The sequence below is a fragment of the Montipora capricornis genome, chromosome 3 (genome assembly GCF_036669925.1).
Source record: "Montipora capricornis isolate CH-2021 chromosome 3, ASM3666992v2, whole genome shotgun sequence".
NCBI classification, from domain to species: Eukaryota; Metazoa; Cnidaria; class Anthozoa; order Scleractinia; family Acroporidae; genus Montipora; species Montipora capricornis.
In genome coordinates this window covers 21,394,326-21,406,825 of record NC_090885.1, presented here as the reverse complement: position 1 = coordinate 21,406,825, position 12,500 = coordinate 21,394,326, and the positions used below count along the sequence as shown (strand labels likewise).

At 43.0% G+C, this 12,500-nt stretch overlaps 1 protein-coding gene across 1 annotated transcript; it reads right to left on the bottom strand.

Moving 5' to 3' along the window:
• Positions 1–10,710: 10,710 nt before the first annotated feature.
• On the bottom strand, positions 10,711–11,889 carry LOC138039949 (uncharacterized). The gene has a single exon (XM_068885770.1). It carries the CDS (start codon positions 11,887–11,889, stop codon positions 10,711–10,713), a length of 1,179 nt encoding a protein of 392 aa, XP_068741871.1.
• Positions 11,890–12,500: the final 611 nt, after the last annotated feature.

Below are 12,500 nucleotides of genomic sequence, written 5' to 3'. Positions count from 1 at the left end.
CTCAAGCTCTTTTCCCTCCGCCAAAGATTCGTGGAATGGATCTCGTCCGCAGAGTAAAGTCCATACAGTAGTGTTCTCAGTTGAACGAAAACGATTCAGCGCTCATTACCTCTATTGTTTGTCCATTAGGGATTGAACCTTTCATCAAAAGTGTCACACTGTTTCCTACCTTTAGCTTTCTTGCAAACTGAGAATCTTTGTGTTTAAATTCATCGAGTCCCAAGATTTTAACCACTGGAAAAGATACCTTTTTGGAACTAGACCAGGCTTTAGAAGGCACTTCAATGTCTGGCCCAAAAATGTATTATTACCGGTAACTTTTCGCTTCGTCAGAGGTTTTTCAGTAGTCATTTTGCTTGGAAAAATTTGGACTAGTTTATAACAAAATGACTTTGGTCTTATAATGGAGATAAACTAAGAATAAAGCCAGGATCCGAGCTAGGATCCGAGCCCGCCAGGATTCGAGAGCTAAACGAGACTTAACCGAGACCTACCCTAACCCTAACTAGACCTAACTAGACTAGAACCAACCTAAATAGACCTAACCTAACCGATTCGAGACCTAACCTAACCGAGAGATTCGAGAATAAATAGCGGAGAAAGCTCATCTTAGCTCAAATCCTGGCTGGAATCCTGGCTCGGATACTAGCTCGAATCCTGGCTCGGATCCTAGCTCGAATCCTGGCTCGAAGTATCCTCCTTATAATGGTCTCATTATTAACCTTGCGTGCACTAAATAAAGAAAAAATGTACCAATATGCAAGTCCTTATAGAACTGAATATGAGTTGGCCTGCAAGGCACGGACTCCTCTAAAACTTGGGTAAACTGGATAAGAATTTTAAGGCCTTGGCGTTACGATGTAATTGGAACTTTTTTTGCCACTAAAGTCGTTTGACAGCGACCTTAATTTTTCTTTCTTGTAAGATAAATTATTCTATAAGAGGCCCCCAACCACCTCACCAAATACTCCTAAAAGTAAAGGTGCTTATTTTACGAGGGTAACACGTGACAGTGAACTAGAGTTACTGATAATAAACTTGTGGCCCTCGATGCGCAGGAGTAGTAGTAGTAGTAGTAGTAGTTTTTGATAAATGTATTTTTTTAACAGATGCTGTCGAGAAGCGAAATGTTCCTGTGGTATGCATTTCAGCTTTTGGCCTTCCTGGCGTTTATTGTGCCTTATTCGGGTAGGTCGATATCGAATGAAACTCGTACTTTTTAAAACATGGAGGATAAGTGAAACAGGTTAATGAAGAGCTAACATGTAAACACCTGGCGGGAATGTTAGAAGTATTCTTCGTCGGTAAGCAGAAGGAATAGACAATGAAGCCTTGGTTTCTTTAGTTCAAGTGGGTCCTCATGTTCGAATGCAGATCCATTTTGGAAACACTCAGCCGCCTTTACAACTAGCAAGAATAATTATCTGTTAACAAAAGACTTGAATTGCCACCCCTCTGTCAAAATCAAATTAATATTTCCTGACTCTGGTGCTCTTGTCACTAGTAACAGTGGTGCATGGCTATCATATCTTTCGGTTGGCCTTCAAATGTCGTCTTATGGCTCTTATCGCTGAGAGACTTCTGCTCAGTCACGATGTAATTCATTCAGCTGGCCGCACCGCAGCAATACGAGGATTCTGCTCGGACGACATGGCCTAGCTGACCACCTTGCGGGCTAAGCCAACATGAAAGGGCACTTGATGCTCGTCCCGTCTTCGTACTAAACATTGCGTATTATAACTATGAACCAGGCTAACAAGCGAGTAGTGCTTTGCGTGCATTCTGATTGGGTAACTTGAACGTTATAGGCAAAGTACGTGTCATTTCAAGCACCGGAGAACAAAAAATGGCTTCTGTAATCGGGACTGGGAAAATATCCACCCCTTATATATAGAGAGAGGGTTGTCCAATACACACGAAAGGAATCGGGTCGACTTTTTGGTGAAGACGACCCGTCAAGCGGAAATCGGGTCGTGGTGTTTGCGGAAGTAAAGTATCAGGAAGTTGCTATTTGAAAGAAGGTTGGAGGAACTTTCTGAAATATTGACCCTTCCAATTGTAGCCTGCAGAGCGGGCGTTTTTTTGGGAGGCGTACGCTTGTTCGTAATGGGCCGCCATTTTGAAAGCACACAGCCGGTAGAGGATTGGGACGAGGGATACTGTCCTCCTCTCACTGAGTGCAATTTTCTTGACTCGCCTCAGGCCTCTGTTAGTCTCGCTATCCAAGATGTCTGCCGATAATTCTTACCAAAAAACCAAATACGCCTGCTTTGCAGGCTAGTCCAATTGGTGAGGAGTCGTCACTTGAAAAGTCGACCCGACTTCTAGAAATGTCAGGTGGTGATGCACGTATCGGTATTTAGTCGCTACTCTTTGGGAATGACATAACATTACTGAGCAGTATGTTGCCAGAGTATTAATGTCACTACGAACATGAACGAACGCCGAAACATTCACCCATTTGTAATTGCTATTCTGTACGACGTTTATAGTTGTTCATACACATATCGGTATTTAAGCCGCCACTCTTTGAAAACGAGGTATACAACAATCCTGAGCATCATCTCTATGGTAATCCCTTATATGGGATAAGGAAATTGTTTTCACCTTTTCGCCTGAATTGGGAAAATACGAAGAAACCCTTGGCCGCTAAAGAGTTTTAATTAAAGTCTTGGGGCAACAGATACCATGTGACCTCAAAATAAGGAATAAGAGCGCTATCTATAAAAATGTCTCAATTATACGAAGATCTACCCTGGTCGCGGAAGTTTTTCTTGAGCTGCGAGAAAGCAGCGAAGCGGCAAAGACGAGCTCAGCTCAAGAAAAACCAGGGTAACGAAGATCAATCAGACAGGAAGTTTATGCCGTTGAGAAACGCCCCGGAAATGCAAATTATTTTTATGTCTAGGAACCTGGACGTCAATCACCGAGCTCATTAGCCAATAAGTAGCCGATTAGGTCGGTAATTTATAACAAAATGACTCAGCGAGAACTGTCTCTCGCCATTTAACAGACTCCGCGGAATCGATCCACTTCCCCATCAACAGATTTTGCAAAGAAGAGTATTCAGTTAGCAATATGGCAAAACTGCTGAGCCCTCCGTGGTATACTTTGCTAAACAAGTTCAAATATACATTTGGACGTGATTCTACTGTAACTGTTGGCAATCTTGAAAACCCCGACGAGCCTGTTATGAACATTCCGATTATTGTAGACGATGAAAGGAAAGGCATGGCTCTGCGAACACTGATTCGAGCTGGTTTTCCAATGGGGAACATTCACGTCAACACCACTTTGAAGAACAGTAAAGGAATTGTCTGGGAGGGGATCGTTATCGAGGATTACAAACAGCTTCAAGATGTGATCACCGACGCGCTCACTGGGAATCCACTGTTTGTCGAAGCGAAGCCAAGAGTTCTTCCCGGCCCAAACAAAAGTTTGAATCAAATGGGGCTCATCATGACCAAATCAATCGTGCAGTTTTTTAATGATGATCTGGCTGACTTCTACTCCAATTTCAATGGTGTGACAGCCCAAGTTACGAGTGAGCTGATCCAACAGTCCTTCGGCGCGAAGAATACGCTATATATCTTGATGGGTACCTCAACAAAGTGAATGACACTGATCATGAAATAGTTTTCACAGTGTGCTTTTTATGACTGCTATATTGCTTTCCAGAGTTTCGGGGTAGTTATGCAGGGTTTTGTTACTAAATATTACCGTAGATGTCCCATTTAGGTTAAGAACAAACATTTCTATTAGCCTAATGTCTCCAGCTTAAACTGAACTTGTAATTTTCTGTGCATACATCTTCCTGTCATCGAGGAATTAACAACGAAGGACAAAGCAATTGTCGTTTCAACTCATTTTAAGTTTTGAGGAAAGAGGATTGTTTGCTAGTCTCTGCTAAACGTGTTGATATTTGGCGACATTCCATGTGATTTGTAGAACTATGAGAAAAAATTCTTATTCAAACAGGGCTCAATTTGTTTTTCCTTTGTACATGTTTTCAGTTTACGACTTGTTGATCATGCAACCCCTAACCCTTTCCTTTTGACTTCCGGTGATAATTGTTTTTTGCCCTGTGGCAAAATGTGCGCTTCAGCACGAAAATGGGAAATGCCACGAGAGTACTGAAGCGGATTGAAAAGTACATGTTAACTTTCAAACCAGATTATACAGTGAAATGGAAATTTTCCTCGAACTTGCTTAAGTGCGTAATCGATGCTTCCTCGAAGTCCTCTCCACTTGTAACTATTAAAATTGTGTTACCCCCACCGCTTGATAATACCTGCTTGTTATCAAGGTCGGGTATCTGTATCATTGGCAACTCCATCCTCTGCCAGCAATCGTTTGTGGGCTGAGCTATAATCTCCCTTAACTTGTTTCGAAGGTTTCAGCAAACTACAGTTAACCAAGTGCCTTTTATTAGGTTTCACTTGCCCTTCATCCTCTAAAAATGTTCCGCGTTCTTCCACTAAATTATTTTATTCCACTGTTCAAAGCCTCTGTTTATTTATTCATTTTAATAGCGCTTAATATTGGTCTCTGCGTGGCGAGTGAGCACTGACAATAAGACCCATCAAAGGCAAATATATTATCTGCCTAACTTCACAATGAACAAGGCAGTGCTATCCCAGAAACAGCAAACACGCTCTATTTCTTCTATTTATCGATATCCACAGATGTCAATGAGCTAATTAGTCTGCTTTCGGCTCTTAAGTGTAGTGTTAAAATCTGCTTCCTTTACTCCAGTTGTCACTTGACCCGGCGTGCTTTATAAAGTGTCACTTGTTAGACTTTGGTTGATGTTCTAACGCCGTACACCCCATCAAACCAACCAGCCGCCGCGTACGTATTTTCTTCCTCAGTACCTTGTTCCATCGTTTTCGTTCCAGGAACACAAACAATGCGTTGGGCCCAGGAAACGATTAGATCTCGTGGTTTCACACGCGTCACCAGCTATTTTTTCTCTTTTGTGAAGGAAACAAATGGAGCAAAAATTTCCCGTAAACGACTGACTAAATGTAACTGCTAGCGAAAGAAAAACTCATTGAAATGATGGGAAGGTGTAATGCGCCGGTGGGAAGGAGGGAGGGTAACCCTACCTGTGACATTTTGCTTGTCAACCCCGGCAGGCTATCTTTGACCCTGCTGCTAGGGTAACCCTAATCTCGTACCTAGATTTCCCACGGTCTCTGTGAGTTCTGAGTACGGGATTAGGGTAACCCTAGCATTAGGGCCTATCTCTTTAAAGTGAGCCCAAACAATATCAACCCTCGGAGATAAACTTCGTATATCCGCGCGGCGATAATATACCCTATCTCCATCATTGTGTGGGCCACGTGAAAAGGAAAATAATACCGTCAAACAAACACAAAAGAGAGAGACGACCTGTTGGATTTCTACAAAGCGTGGATGAGTTCGGAATAACCAAAGTTAAGTATCTGCAGGCAAATGTAGCTATCTAACCACTTGCCCATGTCACAACATCTGTGCCCACTTCACTCTCTGCTCTTCCTACCCGTCCAATTCTGTGAACATAGTTTTGCTTGTTGTCTGGAAATGTTACGTTTACAACTGCGAAAGGTATCCAACAAGAGGTGGTATGATGTAATGTTAAATTTACTGTTTTTAGGTCAAAACTGGGTAAAAATCTAACTTAGTACTCTGATCGAGAAAAACTTGCAAAAGCCCGAAGTTTTCGTTAACAATGCCGATGTGGTTGTTTAAACGCCTTAATAAAGGAGACCTCGAATTTTTTCCGAGTTCCCCCGAATCTCCTTTGAAAACTCAAAGGTATCCTGAAGAATATGACGATCATATTGTATTTCATTTGTAGCGAAGTCGAGTCAATTTGCCAACCCATGGCGTTAGCAACTCTTATCAGTATCTCGTGCAAGCAAAGTTTAAAGGGTTTCGTCCCCGATGGTTGTAGCAAAGGCGCTTGTAAATAGACTTCTTTTTTAATGATATCTGGCACAGTTTGGCCAAAAGAAACGTAAACTGAGAATCCGCCGTCACGACGAATATCTTCCGAAAGAAGGCGACTCAGCGAGGATCGCAAATTCCCTCCGGAAGATAGTTTGATGACATATCTCCGAAGTGTCTGCTGCTGGTAAGATTGGAGTAACAACAGTGTAACGACAATGTTGTTGGTCGGTATGTCTCTACCTTGAAAGCCTGTAGATTTGCTTTTCTTTCTTGAGGAGAGCAGTCACCATGAACACAGTCGCGGGAGTACTCATTGACCATTGCTTTCGGAACTGTTTCAAACAACTGATAAACACCATGTTCAAAGAGAAACCTCCATTCCCACAGAAAATATGACCATAAATCAGAGAAAGGAGTGCCACGTACTATACCAAAAAAAGATCCTGGCTTTTACAAGGAATTGACATTTCAGTTGATTCTACAGGTATAAACGTAACGTAAGAACCGTGCCTGGTCTTCCCGAGACAGAGGTTACAGACGGTTTCATGCAGACTGGGTCGCCAAAATGCTTTGTCGTAAGCCCTGTATGGCGCTTCACGAGTGAAGTAGTCTCTCTGGCTTCTCTGTGGATGAATTCCAAGACCTACCGATAGAAATTTGGGCAAGTTTTGAAAGCTAACAATTATTTCAATCGATGCTGTAGTTTGCTGGTTGGACTGGTTGGCCCGACATTTACAGAAAAGGTCAGTAAACCATAAAATGGGAATTGGAGGACTTCCCTTTTCGTGCAGTTTCCTCTACTAACTCTGATTCGTGGAATGACACCATTATCCAGAATTCTTTTTGGGCATTAACGAGGTTGCAACGTAATTGAGAAGCACGACACTGGCCCTCATCGAATGGCTGAAGCGCGGCCGGCCGGAGGAAAAAGTGAGAAGGAGTAGCCCTGGTGTGCGCTGTTAACGAAGACTTTATTTCCGCGACAAAGTATTGCCTGTTTTCGCTGATATCCTCGTAGCAAAAAACTGGTCTTTCGTGTTTTGTTGTGAAAGGAACTATATAATGTGGTTGGAATCGGGATGATCTGGATGATCTCATATATAGCTGTCATTCCAGTCAGCCTGTACTATAAGCACATCATGATATCGTATCGTGTTATTTCAAGTTTAACTAGAAATTAAGTTTTACAAATAGTATAGTATAGTACCACATTTATATTGTTGTTCCTGTCTGGCATTTTTGTGGTGCGTGCAATACGGAGAAACCAGCAGCGCTGCGGCTATCGGTATTCATGGTGATGGTTTATTCGTTGCATCTGTTTCTTGTGTTCAAAGCTCTCAGGGGCATGGCGCCAATGTATCTGCAGGATCCTTTTGCAAGTGAACACCCAGGGAAGCTACTCCCTACGCAGTGACGCCCTGGGTCTTCTCACGGTTCCTCACACCAGCATGGTGCAAGACCTTTGGAGACCGGGTATTTGCTGTTGCAGTTCCCAGATTCTGGAACAGCCGTCCTCTTGCTATCACAGAGAGTGACTTAATTGATAATTTTAAAAACTTGAAAACACCAACATAGCGAGAGTTTGTTTTCTAACGATCCTGCGTAGATTTTGGTTCCAGACCCTTGAGTTCAAAATTCTGGATCCAACATGTTGCATTCGTTTGGTCACCTCTTTCGACACTTTTCAGCAGCGTCCAACAATGTTGGATCCGTTTGGCCAGGCCTGCATGGGTTAATGAAAATATACTGGAAATACTCACACACAGAAACACCATTTTAATCCGAAAAATTAAAAACTTTGCCCGATTTTATAATGACTAAAAAACTTAAGGCCTCCATGGAATAAGGATTCCCGGAATTGAGCGGTACGCACGGCCTACGTGCGTATTTGGACGCTACGCCCCTGACTTTGCAGAAATTGGTTGAAAGATCGGAGGATTTGCGAAAGTTGAAGGGTTTTCTGAGGACAAAAACCAGACAATACACGTTCTCTTTCTCGGGGCTTTTCTCGGCCAAGTGTTAGGCGGGAAAGAATAGAATAAGTGTAGAATGTTGCAGTCAAATTGTAGAACAAAACGTTGTTGCCGAAACAGTAGTTTTGTAAATCATTTGAAGCTGGTTAAAGGAAGTTTTAACCGGCCGCAGACCAAGACGCATGCAAGATTTTTTTATAGAAATTCTCTCTTATTAATATAATGTAATATAATGTAATGTAATATAATATAATAATGTAATATAATGTAGGTGATTATTGAAAAGTCTCTGCGCTGATTGGTTGCACTTGAGGTGATTATTACTCGATAATCGCCTAAGCGGTTTTTTTCAAAATGGCCGCAAGCCGTTTTTTTCGAGGTGACAGGCGAAGTGCTCTATGACCAAAAAAACAATTTTTATTTTTCTTTGGATTTCAAAACTATGTTAATTAAACAGTAACTGAAAGAAGTTCTAAGCCTTGATTTCAAAAGACACTTGTTTATTTTAAGAGGAATTTTCCTGTTTAATGGTCCATCATTACTAACTTTAAAATCTTGAGAGAGCTGGATCGAGGAGAAAGTGACAGTTTACGAATGCAATGCGTGTGTACGCAGCTGAATTAATATGCAGCACGGGAGTTTCGGCCTTTCAGATTTTTAAACTCGTGTTTTGCATACAGTATATGATTATCGTAACAGCAGTGTCGAGAATGAGTTGAAAACTTACACCCAATGTAAATAGTTCATTATCCCTCCTGCATACTCATTAGCATTTAGTTATGGGAAAGTCACCCCAGACGAGCAAGCTCGCTGGGGAAAACATGAAGAGTGCTAATAGAGTAAGCAGAGGGCCAGGGGTGGGTGGGTGGGTCGATTCCAACCAAAGTTAGGCAAAACTGACAACTATGAATAATTAACTCATGCTTATATAGTACGCACGAGGGCTAATGAATATTAATGAAGTATGAATAGTTCATTATCCCTCCTGCATACTCATTAGCATTTAGTTATGGGAAAGTCACCCCAGACTGCGCCTCACTATCGCCGAGGAATTCGCTGGCTTATCCCCACAACCAAAATAAATCCCCAACCTCACCCATCCTTAACAAAAATCACCCTAATTTCCAACCCTCACTAATATGCGAGCACGACTATAAAAGATGCCAACACATTTAAAATTATTTCTACAGAGCTAACTGGACAGGACACCCCCAAGCGAATTAGTGAAAACCGAAATAGCACATTCAAGCTGAAGAAAACATTCCAGTAAATATTCACTAAAGTTATCTCTAACAAAAACAAGAAAACCAAACTGTAACAACGCTCAAGTTTGAGAAAATCAGACATAGTCAAGCTTTACACCTTGAAACATGCATTCAGCGTATACGTTCACACCATATCAGAAAGAAAGTAAGCCTAATGTTTAGAAAGCAAAGGTAAAACCTTGCAGGTCATTATACTGCTTGTAAACTTTGTTAAATCCACCTCCAACGAAGACATGGTATCCGCTGCTCCACCAAGGCCAAGAACCTGATTCAACTTAATGTAATGACGTGCTGTCGACGAGGACTTCCATCCCACGTGATCCATGATCGTATCAAGCTTCGCCCCGGAAATAGCCAACGAAATTGCACAACCACTCCTTAGACCATGTAAGGTAACGTTCCGATTAACAAAAGCTGGAATCCGGCGAACATACGTCGAGAGCCGTGCCTGAGCGGTAGCCGACTCAAAAGGTGCCGGCAAAATTTCACCAGATGGGTTGAGGGGTCTAAACAAATATCCTTGTCGGATAGAAATTTTTAACAGGTCGCATACAGCAATGTAAACTTCCACTGCGGTAACTGGGCAAATAGTAGAATCTGGATGACGCTTGAGGGCAAAAACGTTCGAGGTTCCGTCTCGGAGGGACTTAGTTAATGTATGGTTAAAGAGTAGAGCCTTCTTTTCCGGGAAATAAAGAATCCCCTTTGTTTTCACTCGACCAAGATCTCCAGCTCTGTCACCACTAAAATTTTGTACCTTAAAAAAGGCCTGATCCCTTGCCAAAACAAATAACTGCACCGAAGAGCGAACATGTGAGTTCAAGCGCTTGATTATTTCTGACGATAAAAGCACCAAATCCTGCAAAAAAAAAAAAAAAAAAAAGGTTCAGCCTGTTTCTGCACGACTCTTGCACCGAGCTGTTCCTCCCTGACGGCTGATAAATAGGACTTAACCAATGGTGAAGCTGCAGGGTTGGCAATCCCTGGAAAAAGACTATCTGTTGCTGATCTCCCATACTTATTAAACATAGCCCTCAGTTTTCCAATAATCGAGTCAACGGAGCCATATGCTAAACGCTTAGGGCAAACACAAGAAGAAACCCTGTTCTCGCCAAAGAACGGGCAAGCAACCATGTGTACCACTGTTTTGCCAAAATTATCTTTCCAGATCAAAAAGTCTACTACGTCGTCTGGTATAGCCGCACAAATGTCCCTCTTAGAGGTGGTTTCCAGGAACTGCAAAAACTCCATCTCTAAAGCACTTCTCTGTTTTTGATAAGGAGTAGCCTGCTGCTTAGCAACCAAAACTTTCTTCCGCTCCCTTATAGAACATAAATCGACAGGGGCCTTGAGGCTCTTCAAAGTTTTATATGATCTCGTCTGACGCTGGTAACCACATCTCTTGCAATAACGGAAATCAAAGTCGCTGGGCTTGGAACAAGCCGGACATGAAAAAGCCGAAAAAGTCTGGGCACCAACGGCAAAGACTGAAAGAGAGAAAAAAAAAAAAAGAGAAAATAGTTCCTCCTGTTAAGTTGTTACGACAGGCTCTTTCCCATCCTAAATGCCCAGAGACTATATGGAGAGGATCCAGGTCTAAATCCATCCTTCGACGGAAGAAGAAGCGCATCCAGTGATCCCTTCTCGGCCACCAAAACATTGTTGCTGGACACCGCATTTAACAACGGCCACCACCCGGGTAATGGGGACATCAATGGTACCACCACCGTAACAACCGCATCTACCGATATGAGGAAACGCAAAAGAGGACCAATCAATGCAAATGGCGGGAAAACGTAGGCGTTGACGCGGTCACCATCACACACAGAGAGGTCTTGGTTAAAAACATTAACACCCGATGATCCTGGCGTAGGGTAGGGCGTAAAGTGTTTTAACGGGTTTCCACTCCAGTCACGTTGAACGTTGGAATCCAACGACATCAAATCAAGATCATGGCCATTAATTCCACCAAAACTACGCTGGACGATTTCCCTCGACCTCGGAGAAAGCATGGCATCGGAGCGAGACAATCTTCTGGAAAACCAATCTGCCTCGTTCAAGTGAGAAGGAACAAAAGACATTTCTAGGGACATGTTCCTATCCACCAAGAACTGGAAAATCAATTGCGAGATCTGAGTTAACTTCCTAGAGCGTGGCCCACGGCCGGACCAAGCGTGGAGAACAACCATGCTGTCTACCTGAGCATCAATCCTGCAATCAGAAACGCTTTCAGGAAGTGACTGTAATCCCTTGAGGACGGCCCACATCTCCTTCACATTAATATGCTCATTTCGAACAGTTTCTTCCCAGTAGTCACCAACAGAAATTGTCCCGGAAGGAAGGTGAATTCCAACTCCCCAACGGAAGGACGAAGAATCTGACGTCAAGGAGATAGCTACGTGCCGTTCACTCCTCCACCGAATCGCCTTTTCCCAACGATCAAGGAACCTCCAAAACATAATTTCCTCTCTCAGATTCGGAGAGAAATTCACCTCACCACCTCCGGAAGCCTGCGAGATTGACGCCGCCATTTCTCTGATGTAAAATTTAATCGCTGGGAAAGCCAAGGAGAATGAATTGCACTTCCCCATTAGCCTCTGCAAAGACTTCAAGTGGATAGTAGATTCACGCAAAAGTATCTGCTCGCGTAGCTGAGCAAACTTCATCTTCTTATCTTCAGGAATGCAAAAGGCCTGGGCTACAGAATCCACTATCATGCCTAAATAACAAATCCTAGTTACAGGCCCAAGAACACATTTGGAGAGGCCCAAAAAATAACTGAGGTTTACAAGAACCGAACAGACTATATACAAAGCCGCCACCGCAGATTGATAGCTGTATTCCGACGTCCTCTCCGACAATGGGCGTGACCAAAACCCCTTCACAGCAAACAGTTCCCCATTCAAACGGTCATCAATATACAGAGAACATGCGACCCCCAAACCCCTGAAAAAATTTGTCGGACCCAAACCCACAGTCTGGTAAACAAACGGAGAATTTTTCCAACCAAAAGGAAGCGTAACTCCAACGAGCCACCACCCCAGCCACTCAATACCAAAAAACTGCTGAGAACTAGTAGAAAGCAAAATATGGTCATAACCAGACTTGTCATCAATCTTACTCATGTAGGAGTTGGGATACACGAAGCGAGGCACCCCAACCAGCGTTTCCAGTGAAAAGGGAGTGTCTGCCATCCACAAATTTAAAAACCGGGCATCAATGCATAACCTTGGCTTTTGCGGTTCAATCGTCATAGGAAGGACGAGATGGGGCGGCGGCACTTCAGCCACTTTACCCCAAACACGGATCGCCCCTGTTTCAATACGCT

What these genes read in the sequence shown, in the direction of transcription:
- LOC138039949 (XM_068885770.1), bottom strand. Translation starts at nt 11,889, where the DNA reads ATGATAGTGGATTCTGTAGCCCAGGCCTTTTGCATTCCTGAAGATAAG.